Below are 12,269 nucleotides of genomic sequence, written 5' to 3' on the forward strand. Positions count from 1 at the left end.
ATGTGCTTTCACATCTCATCAGACCAAGACTAATCTTCTCATGCAGCCTCTAGTGGTAGAGAGCCACAGAGAAAGCTGACATTCTTTCAGGCAGAATGGACACTAATTTTTCCCTTTCTAGTCTTACCCAGGAGTGATGGCATTTCTACAGGATTATATTTATCTATCCTACAGCTTTATCCTGTGCAAGTACATGAGACTTTCCTGCTGGTGGGGGAAACACTTCCCTCTCCCCAATCCAAGCACGGAATGCTTTACCCAAATACAAGGACTTTTGCTGCAGTTTTCGCAGGCAAAGCAACAACAGGAAAATTCACACAAGACAGGAAAGAAAAACACATCACTGGTAGGAAATAAAATTCAATACTAACCCATCTAGCAGATAAGTCCTGTAGAGTGGGAGGGTCCAAAAATCAGGCAGCAGGACAGAGAGAGAGACAGTGAGAAGGAGACACAGGAGGAGGAGTGGGGAACAAACAACAAAAAATGAAAACAATATTTGTATTTTAGCATTTCTGTGAAACCACATAGGAGCAATTTTCTGCAACTGCCCAGACACTCACGACCCAAGGGTTCTATGGGAAGGACGATCAGCTTAACTCATTCCTTCCATGCCCAAGCCACATGACGGAGATGCAGCTGAGCAGGTGTAAATCAGGAACCGCTGTGCAATTAATGCATACTCTTGAATTCCTTATAATTCTGAAATACTGATTTCCTCCCCCCCACCTCTCCCCATTTCTTGAGACTTTTATTATTGCTGTATCTCCTGAACTGGGGACACTGACAGACCATTAGGTTTACAAGGCAGAACGGCTTCTCTAGGGAAGTACCACAGATATTTAAACATAGACTAAACAAAATTAAACATACATATTTGAGGAAATAGCTTTGTGCTGGGGGAAGCAGACCTATAAGCATTTTCCTCATTTGATCATAATCTGTTAGTCCTAATCCCATTTGAAGCAAGTATTAAGGTTAGGGGTACACCAATAAAGATTTTTTGGGCTGCTATCGATGGCCAATTATTAACAAGCCATATTGACCAATACTGATCTGATATGCAGCCCAGCAGCTCGGAGAGCAGCATCTGGCTGGTAAGTGTGCTTGGGGGGGGGGGAGTGTGTGTGTGTGTTGGGGGGCAGGGCACGCAAAATCGAGGCACCTGTGGTGATGGAGGGGTTGGACAGGTTCTACCTAGCTGGGAAGGGACAGGGGACTGAACGTGGCTTGTCCAGGAGGCACAGCTCCTGTTGCTATGTATACCCCTGGAGGAGCCATAGGGGGCATGTCCCTCCAGATCTGTGTGGAGCAAGGGTAGGCTACTGCTGCGGGATGGGGCTGGGTGTGGTGCTGGGCTCTTCCCAGGGAAGACTTGGCCTGGGGCTGTACTCTGGGTGGGTGGCAGCGAAAGGAGGTGGTTATGGTGATTTTTGGGGTGGCTGTAGCCCACCCCATAGTCCCCCCTCCCTGTGCCACCGCCACCTGCTTGGAGTGGAACCCCAGCCCAAACCCCACCACCAGGAAGAGCCACCCAGCCCCAGTCTGCAGTGGCAGCCCACCCTTGCCCCACACAGATCCGGGAAAGGGGAATTCAACAAATCTCTGAATTATCTAAAAACTCAATAGTTTAAAATGCAGTATGACCACAGTACACACTACGAAAGAACAACCAACAATTCCCACCCAGCAGTGGGTGGGACACTGTACATTCTCTTTGGGAATTTCCCAAACAGCAGCTACTTTAAGTCGAACCATACCTGGTCTCCTGAATCCACTGGTGGAAAGCATTAGCATGTTGAGCAAACTCTTGGCGCAGTTTATCATTCTCCTCCTGCCTCCTCTGTTCCTTCTGCAGCTCTAACTCACGTTCCTGAGAAATAAAAGTCATGCTTTACACTTAGAAAGTGTATGCTGCCTCTACCTTCTACTGAAATGCTAAAAATAAATGAACTTTGCAATGCAACTCTGGGCTCCGGCATAAGGCTGAGGGCTCTCACATTCTTTTGCATATCTGCAACTTTTGGTGGTTTATAACCAGGTATAAAAATATTCTTATGAAAGTTGTGACAGTTGGCACTGTAGTGAGCCTTCCAGTTGCAATACAACAACAAGCCAAGTGCAAGCCAAATAAATTGCCAACGGAGGACTTGGGATAATGCTAAGTGAAGAGAAATCCTTCTAGCAATTTTTCTATGCTTCTAAAGTGAGAGGCTTCCATTTGCAATCTATTACTATTGTTTGTCTGGAGAAACAGGAAGAAAGAAATCAGAGGCTGGGAGGCAACAAGAAGAAACTTGTTTCAATTACCTTGATGATTTTCTGCAAATTCCGCCAGGTCTCCTCGAGAGCCTCCATAGTGAACCAAGTGTATGGGTTGGAAGCTACACGGAAGCTCTTGATCTGGCGGTCCAGCTCAGCCAACTGGTTGAAGTCAGCCTGGGCAGAGCTAAGCGAAGAGCGGAAAGCATCATGAGCCTCTCGTAGGGCCTTGATTTCTTCCAGTGAGTTACAGCGCACAGGGTCAGTCAGGTCTTCCTCTGCATTCTCAAACCAGCTGTTAAAGGCAGATGCCTTCTTTGCAAAAGTCAGGAATAGATCCTCAACCTTGGAGAGAAAAGACCATCCACATGTTCAATTACATGGTAATTCAAATTAAAATGGAGTCATAAGCAAAAGGATTGGCTATTAAGTATGTACAAGGGACAATAAATCAATCCCATCACTTGTTTCTTTCAAAGCACTTCACAAAAGATGGGTGCTATCTATAAACATTGTCTATAAAATGGGGATAGTAATGCTTCTTCTTTTGACACTTCTGCCCTAGAGACACATCCCCTTGCAGGGATGACCACATGGAGAAAGCAAAAGCACCCGCCGAACACACGTGTGCATCTTCTGAAGGCCAGTCCTCTTTTGGGAGGCAAAGGATTTCTCTAGTAGTGGCTCTGGGTGGTTGCAGCACTAGGAGACAAGGGTGCTCTATCTTCCGAAGCCCAGGAGAACGTGTGTCACTGGTTCCCTGCTCGTTTTTGTCTGGGGAAGGGGGTATTTTTGTTGCAGTTGAAGCAGGAAAAATAGGATGAGGATGGTTGGGGCTAGTAGTGTACAAAAATCAAAGCAAAACCTATCCACCAAAGCTGTGTATTCAACAATGTGTGTGATCACACATACTGTCTCTCTCATCTATTTAGCCTGAAAGCTCTTCAGGCCAGGAACTACTTCTATACTGAATCAGTATGAAGTTGGGCTGATTTTGAACAGAGCCTTAAGATACTACCCTTCACACAAATTATTCACAGCAAGAAGGGATCGCAGGCACAGAGAGCTTGAGTAATCTGCTCAGGAACACAAGAAACCAGCCAGCAACATACCTAGGAACAGACTCCAAAACTCTAGATTCCCAGGGTACTTCTACATGTGGTCCAACGCATTCTGATTAATCAGGTCTCCTGGAGTGTTTCAATCAGAACGCTCCAGTGTGCTGCACTGTCTTGTGTATTCAGCAGCCTAGCAGTTCAAAATGGCGGCAGGATGCTTTAACTAACACTTGCTTGAGAGTCAGAAGTACCCCCACTCCCATTTTGAAACATGAGACACTGAATACATGAGCTGCTGCAGGTGTTTTAATTAGAGTGCCTCCTGGGAGACACTAATTTAAAAAAACTCCCCAGAGCACATGTATAGGTGGCCCCAGTGCCCTCACGTGTGACTAGTTGAAACCACCTCACCCCTTAGCATCTCCAAAACATCTGTATGAAGGAAAAAATGCTCATCCTCCAACAGACTATCAGTTAAGCATACACATGTGACACTGAAGCTGCAAAGGTGCTCATGACCTAGAAGGTGCTTGATTCAGACTAGTCTGTTGAGAACCTCTTTCATGAAAGCTTCTCATAAGAAAATACGTTTGGCCTCTGCCATGTAGCTGTGCTTTTAAAAAGCCTGCATATTAATGATTTTAAAATAAATAAACGAATAAATAAATCAGTGCTCTGTGCAAGTGTCAAGCTTCACAGAGCTTTAAGTTATTACCATCCCTGTTTGTGATGGTCCCCAGGCCTGTGCACTCACCTTTCTGAAGTGCTCCTGAGACTCCAGGAGTTTCTTTTTCCGGGCAGCAGAGTTGGCCAGCAGCTGGTTCCAGCGTTTCATCAGAGAAGCATGTCGGACCTCAATGGCCTTTGACTGGATGTGTTTGGCGGCCAGTAGCTGGTCTTTCAGTGCAGTGATGTTTGCAATTCCTTCCTGCTGGAAAGCCTGAAGACCAGCATCGAAAGTTTCCTGCAACATTAGATAGGAACAAGTGAGTTTAACTGTATTACTGGATGTATGAACAAGGAAAAAATAAAAGATAAGCGCTCAGACATTCTTCTGTCTTATTAAGTAGAAAGCTCCCTTTCCTCTGAACAGAGATGCTTGGCACACTGACCTGCTTGGTGAGGAGTGTTTGCACAGAGGAAAGATCTCGCCCATAGTCATCTGTTTTCAGACTGTTTTCCTTCTCACCTAGATAATGAAGTGCAGACTAAATGTAAATACACAGTGATAAAGAACATTTGTCTTGTTCAGGTTAACTTGCAGTCTTCATGCCTACCCACTATTCTCTCCTCTATGTAGGAAATCAGGGAAGGGGCCTTGGGCATATAGAAACTGTCCCCCAAATAGCACAAAACCAAGGCAGATATTTGACTACTTTGAAGATCACAGGTATGGACTACCACCCACCCCATGTCTGCCTATTCAAAACAGTAAGTTTGAATATTTTGCTCCATCTGTATGAAGGGGTGTTTTCAGTCTCCTGATCTGTCAGCAACCCAGTATTAGTAAAGCACAATACCTATCCAGGACTCCACAACATCAGCCTTCCAGTTGAACTGAAGGAAGGCAGAATTCTCATCCAGCTTGGCCTTCCTTTGAGCTGCTGCCTTCTCTAGATCTGACACTTTGTCCCTCAGGCCTTTCATCTTGGCTGTGATGTTCTCTTCATGGTGATTGTTCTGTAGGACAGGAGAAAAAACAGTTCAGTTCCTGTGTGACTTAAATGTCTTCCACATCCCACTGGGGGAAACTTAGTTCTTTTCACTATCTTAAGAAACGTTCTTGAGACATAGGCATATGAAGGACAGCTTAAGATGCTTGTGAGATGAAGCTAGGAGCTTCAAAGGCACAATCCTAGCCAGGAAAACCTCTTTTATAAATGAAAATAAATCCTGCACATTTACTCACAACAGTTCACTGGCTCCAAGAGCAAGGGAACAGATCTGCCTGGTGTGCTAATATAGTGACCTCATTTTATTTCCAAACATGCCCCCAAAAGTGAGAGAAAACAAGAAAGTAAACACAGTCTTGCTCGTTCTTCTGTTGTCAGGTTATGAGAAAAATCTGAGAAATGAATGTACACAGCAAAAAAGAAAATATGGGGTTGCTAACAGTCATTTTAAGGTTTTCAAGGGAAATTCTACCTCAGTAAGATTTCTGTGAAATATAAACAAACAGGATGAGAGAAACATTAAAAGCAACAGCAAAAGGAGTCAGCAGTAGACACCGCCAAAGGTCTCAGTCCAAGATAGGTGGATTATTGTTCTGCTCTTCAAAAACCCAAGTATAAGAATCCACCAGAAGGAAGAAACAGGAATAAGTGACTTGCCCAAGACAGCCAGCAAACTGGAGAGCTAGAATTAGAAACACGGGGTTCTGCTTTTCCCAGTCCATCAAGCCCTCTTCAAAAATAATTCCTTTTAATGACCAACCAAACGCACCTTTTTAAGCAAGATACACCACCACATACAGATGGTGTTAAACAACAACCCAAAATCTTTCTAAATCAGTGTCAAGAGGACAGTGACTATTTCAACAAATGGAAGCTTTAGAGAACCTTTGAGCTACTTTCCTTACCAAATTCAACTCACCTTCTTAATGAGGTCTTCTCCATTAGCACAAACATCATTTACTCTGTCCTTGTGCACGGTGAAGTCGGTTTCAAATGCTTCATGCTTTTTCAGCAACCCCTGCAGGGAAAGCATGTTTGTAAGTAACTTTTCTAGATAACCATTTCTCAGATAATGCCTTGCAAAAAGATGGATTATTATTATTCTAATACACCAATGACTGACACATTCTCTGCTACAAATGATATTAGTCTTTGCATTCAAGGACTCTTATCTAACACCTGATCCCCTTGAAAAGTAAACAAGTATAAATTAGCAATTCTAATCTAGTTTCTTTCATTCCCCCACCCCCTGCCCTCCCAAACAGGCTCTTCTCTACAAACTCCAGCAAAGATATCAGCTTGCAGATCTAATTTACCTGGAAAGTACTTAGCTCCCCATCTTATACAAACCCTTCCAGAGAAATGTAACTGTAAAGTACATGGCAGACGCATGGACTTAAACAAGACTCCTTACACATTCAAGTTAACCAGGCATGTACCTGCTCGCAAGATCAGGGTCTTAAAACGGGTCTTAAAATGCTATGAAGTGAAAGCCATTCTGTTTCTCTCAAATATTGATGGCCTCTTCACTGGAAAGGTGTCTCATTAAAATGTAACTCATAAAGGGACTATAAGCCTGAAATCCTTAAGTTTGCTCTTTCCTAGGCCAGTTTTCCAGCACCCCTCAAAGCAGTTGATTGAATTAGGGCTGCATACCAGTTACCCCAAACTTACAAGTCTCTTCCAAGGGCTGAAACTGAATCGTTTTAATTTTTTTCACAAAACATTTGTGATCTCTGCAGAATATACTACTTGTAGTATAATGAACTGACAATCTCTCTGACTGGAAAAATAAAGCATGGAAGGATCCATTAAATTACAACCCATGTGTGTCCTGAATAGCAGATGCCAGCAAGAGAAGTGCAGCCTCCTGCTCACCTGAATAGCAGCAAGTGTGTCTCCATAGTCTTCACTGGCTACCAATGTCATTTTCTCATTAATCCAGGCTTCTTCTTCTTCAACATTGGCCACGAATTGCTGATACTCCAGAGACTCTTCCAGACGTTGGCCACTGTTATAAGGAGATAATAAAGAAAAAAAGTCAGAGACTATCTGACTTTTAGTTACGACAGAAAAACTGCTAATTCAGACAAACTGGACATTAGTACAAAGACCAACAATACTTGCTCACTACCCTCAAGCTTTTCTGTGCGATAATTCACACCACCATCTTTCTACAGAAGCTAAGAGCACTTACACACATGCGGGAAGCCTGCTCCAACATGCTGGAAATCTAGCACGTCAGAGCAGAGTTAATGAATTGAGTCTGCTGGAGCACATGAATTGATGTGCTCTGGCAGCCTCACATGTCACATGCATCAGCGGTGCAGCACATCTCCATGCTGAGAAAATGGCAGCACTCCAAAATAAAATACATTCAATGTGCTTTAGTTCAAAGAAGGGCTGTGATGCTATGGTCCCCAATTTGATCTGGCAGAGATTCAGCCCGATTCAGTGGCCAAATCTCTGAATTGAAATCAGAGAACCCTTGAATCTCTCCAAACAGAAATCAGAACCCTCCGAATCAATTCGGAGATAGACACAGCTGCAAATATTTTTTCTGCACACCTCTAGGTAGCAGGCAGCTCGTAAATGCTGCAATGCTAGGGCGCATGGAGCATCCCACAGGAGCATGGGGAGGCTCCCCAGTGTGCTTGGCAGCAGACCCAGAAGTGGGGTGGGCCAGAAGCACCTCCAATCCACTTCTGGGTCCACCAGAGAGCATGCTGGGTCCCCCACCTCGGCTTGGCGAATGGCATCTCCTGGGTCTGTGGGGGTGGGGGACACCCAGGGTCCCCCCATGGCCCATCACCAAGCTGGGGAGATGCAGGGGGGCCCCCAGCACACCCAGAAGTGGACTGAAAGTGCTTCTGGTCCACTTCTGGGTTCACACTGCCGACCATGTGGAGGGCTCCCCTGCACTCCTGTGGGACACTACGTGCCCCAGCGTCGCAGCATTCACAAGCTGCGCTGGTACCTCAAGGTATGTAGAAAAAGCATTTAAAGGTGTGCCTGTCCGAACTGCTGATTTTCTGAATCAGCATCGAATCTTCAGATTTAGCCAAATCAAAAATCAGGGACAGTGATCCGAATCAATTAATCGAATCACTGTCCCCAATTTGGGCCGAATCTGAATTGAATAGGGCCCACTTCACATACCTCTAGTTCAGAGAACTCTACTACCATTTTCTCAGCACATAGACATGCTGTACTGCTGATACACATGTTGCATGGGCACTTTTAAATTAGCACGGCTAATTAAAAGTGCCCAGTGCTGTGTCAGAAACGCACATAAAAATGCCTTAAGAATAGCTCTCTGTCACTGCTAGTTCTTTATCTACTGTAATTTAATATTTAAAGATTATGGACTATGTCCTCCTGATAGTGTCTAGTCAGGAAAACACAGCATGACAGGGATCATAGCCAATTAATTCTAAACCTCTGACCACTGTAAATGGAGAAAGAACAAAGCCCCCAGAACTTACTGTATAGGACTTGTGTTTCTCATTGGTGAGCACATACTACAGCTTTTACTGAGGAATGTTACAGCTGACTTTTTTCACAGGCTCCTGTCCTGGCCCCCATGGAATGCATTATTAATATTTATTGCATACACATGGCTGCAGACAGTACCAAGGATTTGGCAAATCTGGATGCATGCCCCTATATTGTTGTATTTATACTACCTGTCCAGGAGGGCTGGTTCTCACTCACCGTGCAGATGCCAGCTGCTTTAACTCCTTCCAGTGCTCCACAAATTGAGCCAGTCTCTGCTGTATCTCCTCCTTTCCAATCGTGTTATCATCTGACAGTTTCTTCCCAGTGTCCAGTACACCCTGAAAAACAGACAAACATATGCTGAACTCTGTGTCCAGCAGCAGAGCTGCGGTTATTCTATGCTCAGATAATTTATGATACTTTTGAACCATTTTCTTTTGTTAACTAGGACTTTGTGGGCTTGGAACCAAGAACAGAAATGCTGCTCCTTGAAGAGCAAATAACTTCTGGTCACTTTTATAAAGTCTGACTGTATGTTTTGCTGTGTAAATCAACACCTGGTAGTGTTAAAAATCTGCAACCCAACTACACAGTATACCACACTCACGCTACAGTGTACCAATTGTGAGCACTAATCCCTCACAGGGCATTTTCCCTCCCTCACTGTCTACAGCAAAAGATTCAAGGAAAACATCATCAGTATCATCTATGGGACATTGCCCCCTCTGACTGGCTTCTTTACCTGGATGGCAGGCTCATGAGCAGCCAGTTCTGCTTCCAGACGTTTGTGTTTCTTCCTTAGGTTCTGCACTCCAGTAAGGTCTCTGCCATAGTCCTCTGAGCTAACCAGCAGTTTCTTTTCCCTGAGTTCCAGAGGGAGAGAGAAAAAGACCATTGGTTTATATCTCCTCTAAAAATGAAAAATAACATCCACACTTCAGATTTTAAGTCTTCCATCCAGTGTCCAATACATTTTTAAAACTTAACACCCCCCACCCCCTCCCAATTTTGACCCTCTCTGAGGCTGTCTCCTCAAAACACCAAAAGGAGTGGGAATCAGCCCAACCATTTTTGCTATTTCCTTGATTATGCACCAACAAAATCAGCCTCCACAAAGACATCTTTAGAAAGAATATCCGATTAATTACAGCGAGAGGCCAAACTAGTAGAAATCCTCTCAGCTGTCTCACAAACACCTTTTTGACTTGATACAGAAGGACAGTTCATTCATAGGATTTGTAGGGACTTTTCCACAAGAATAAGTCAAACTTCAATAATTAAATCCCAGTTAAATGAAACTGTTTTCCCAAAACTGGATGATTTCTGAGGCTTGACTGTGGGTATCTGTAGATAATACAGCCATGCCTCCAGAGTTAAAGCCATTTTTGATGCTTCTCTCTGATCAGTGTTGGCAGAGAAAGCATGTATAAGATGCATTATAAAGATTTACTATATGCTGTCTAGGGAGGTAATCATGCAGATGTGGGATATACCGAAGTTTATGGCCCAGTTTGGATAATACAGTTATCCTGGAAGACTAATTTTGTACGCTACAAGAGAAACTATGCTGACAATGGTATTACACAACCATGCTTAAATATAACTTTTGTAAGCATGGCAGTAATATGGGCCCGACCTCAGACAACACTACACCTAGCATGTCTGAAGAACATACTTGATCCAGGACTCCTCATCATCCATATCCCGGAAGAACTGATGCAAGCGGTGGGACTCATTTAGCTTTGCACGCCGGGCTGCTGCCATACTCTTGATCCGCTGGAACCGTTCATTAATGGTGTCACGCTTGTCCTTTACTTGGGAAGTGTCGAAAGCGCTGCTGGTCATCAAGCTGTCAGCTTGGCCATTCAGGTCCTTCAAGCGATCCTGGGAACATAAACAAGGAGTGAGCAAGGAATGAGCACTGCAAGTATGAAATCTTGGCACAGAATCAAACTTAATGTGGTTCCTTTGCAGATATCATGATGTAGTCATAGAAACTGCATTTCAAAACAGGTTTAAAAACTTTGTAGCACATCTTCATGCATGACTGACTTCACCAGTTATTACAACTTCTCCTTGTAAAAATCAAGACAGAAGGTGCTTACTTCATGGGCAGATATATCAGCTTCCAGGAGTTGGTGTTTCTTCAGAAGGTTATTCACAGATGCCAGGTCCTTCCCATAGTCTTCAGATGCAAGCAGGGCTTCCACCTGGGAAACAGACAGACAATTGCAGACTGAAGCTCTGCAGGACCTTGAAAATGTAATGCTCTTACATGTGAACTGTTCTCTTCTTCTCCTCCACCTTCCCAAGTATAGATTAAGACCATCAGCTTTTTCTCCCTACAGGCATCAAACATTTCTTTTCCTCTACGCTTGGGATACTGCCTGCACTGGCAAAACTTCCCAACCACTTGCTTTCTATCAAGAATTCTGTACTAAAGGACTGCTTTTGCTGATGATACCTTAACTCTGCCATATTCTAGGATGCCACCCATGTCACAAGAGGGAGCCCAAACTAGAGAAAATGCAGTCTCTTCAAATAATTCCCCATCCCAAGTTGTCAGCTACCTCTGAAAGCCAGAAATCAAAGTCTTTGATTCCAGTATTGAAATTCTGCTGTTTGTTGGCTTCTTTCAGCTTTTGGCTCTTCTCTGCTGATTTCTGCACCAGGAATTGCCACTGGTCAGCCAGAGCAGCTAAGCGCACCTGTTACAAGGAGAAAAAGGTAAATAAGGGTGGAACAAAATCCCTAGGAAGTGCAGCATAGGAACAAGATACAAGCCTGGTGGCCACTTCCCCACCTGTACAACATACAGTCACTATTTCCTGATGTCTAACAAACAGACAGCATTTTACTGCTATGTCTGCAGTATCAGAAAATATTACACTTCCCCAAGCAAAAAACCAAAATAGTTCTTATGCTTCCTACTGTACAGTTATGAAAATAATAAAAAACATCTAGGAAAGGCAATTGCTTCTTTTCCTCCAACAGAATACAAGTGCAGAAGCAATTCAGTGCTAGGAATAACTGTCTTGTATTTGCTACACTTACCTTTACTGCATCCTCACTGCCAGCACACGCTCCCCGATCGATCAAAGAATTCCCCATATCAATGACTCCACGGATCCGGTCTGCATTAGCATGAAGTTCAGCTTCAAAGGCCTGATGTTTCTGGTGTTTGCTCTGAACACAGCAGAAAAAGTGATTAATGACTGCATTTTAGGCTCCTAAATTATTCTCATGGGCTGAGAAGAGAATGGAAAGGTTTGCTGTGGATTTGAGGGAAAGGAATTTATGGGTCATCTGATCTGGTGAAATACTAAGTGCCCAAAGCAAAATTATAAAAATCCAATGCCATCTAGGCATTTGTAGTGCATTTATCATTGTTTATTCAAGTGATTTATTCCCAATTACTGGAACTCAGATCGGTCCATTTAACTGGTGGGCATCAGGCTGCCTCTAACCAAGCATATTTATTCGTGGGTAGATATGTATAATACTATTTCTGCTTGAGAATATTTCTCCAACATTAATAGGAGGCTGTTAACTCATTTCCAATTTTGAAGTTCACCTGTCCTCCAACTACAGATTTCCGATTTATGCAACACTTACTTCTACAATACACTCTGTCTGTACATACCCAAATATAACGGCTCAGATCGCAATCAGTTTTGTGGGTTGTATGACTTCTCCCATCCTTATTTGCAAGTCAGAAAGAAACCTCACTACTCTACCTGACCCTTTTCTGGACAGATTGATATTAAGGCTCTAATAC

The 12,269-nt window shown here is 43.7% G+C and overlaps 1 protein-coding gene across 5 annotated transcripts in view; it reads right to left on the reverse strand.

Moving 5' to 3' along the window:
* The window catches only part of SPTAN1 (spectrin alpha, non-erythrocytic 1), a 60,609-nt gene that overhangs the window by 6,647 nt on the left and 41,693 nt on the right, over positions 1 to 12,269 (reverse strand). For all 5 annotated transcript variants that reach the window (XM_090021286.1, XM_090021283.1, XM_090021284.1 and 2 more), the window contains 14 exons: positions 11,546 to 11,677; positions 11,062 to 11,199; positions 10,597 to 10,701; positions 10,167 to 10,375; positions 9,234 to 9,354; positions 8,708 to 8,829; positions 6,872 to 7,004; positions 5,913 to 6,011; positions 4,841 to 5,000; positions 4,433 to 4,509; positions 4,075 to 4,284; positions 2,311 to 2,607; positions 1,761 to 1,873; positions 372 to 389 (listed from right to left, as the gene is read on the reverse strand). In XM_090021286.1, coding sequence (XP_089877412.1) covers positions 372 to 389; positions 1,761 to 1,873; positions 2,311 to 2,607; positions 4,075 to 4,284; positions 4,433 to 4,509; positions 4,841 to 5,000; positions 5,913 to 6,011; positions 6,872 to 7,004; positions 8,708 to 8,829; positions 9,234 to 9,354; positions 10,167 to 10,375; positions 10,597 to 10,701; positions 11,062 to 11,199; positions 11,546 to 11,677 — 1,934 coding nt within the window. The remainder of the gene's footprint in view (positions 1 to 371; positions 390 to 1,760; positions 1,874 to 2,310; positions 2,608 to 4,074; positions 4,285 to 4,432; positions 4,510 to 4,840; positions 5,001 to 5,912; positions 6,012 to 6,871; positions 7,005 to 8,707; positions 8,830 to 9,233; positions 9,355 to 10,166; positions 10,376 to 10,596; positions 10,702 to 11,061; positions 11,200 to 11,545; positions 11,678 to 12,269) is intronic.

This window comes from Crocodylus siamensis, chromosome 11 (genome assembly GCF_052110815.1).
Source record: "Crocodylus siamensis isolate JL-2025a chromosome 11, ASM5211081v1, whole genome shotgun sequence".
Lineage (NCBI taxonomy): Eukaryota > Metazoa > Chordata > Crocodylia > Crocodylidae > Crocodylus > Crocodylus siamensis.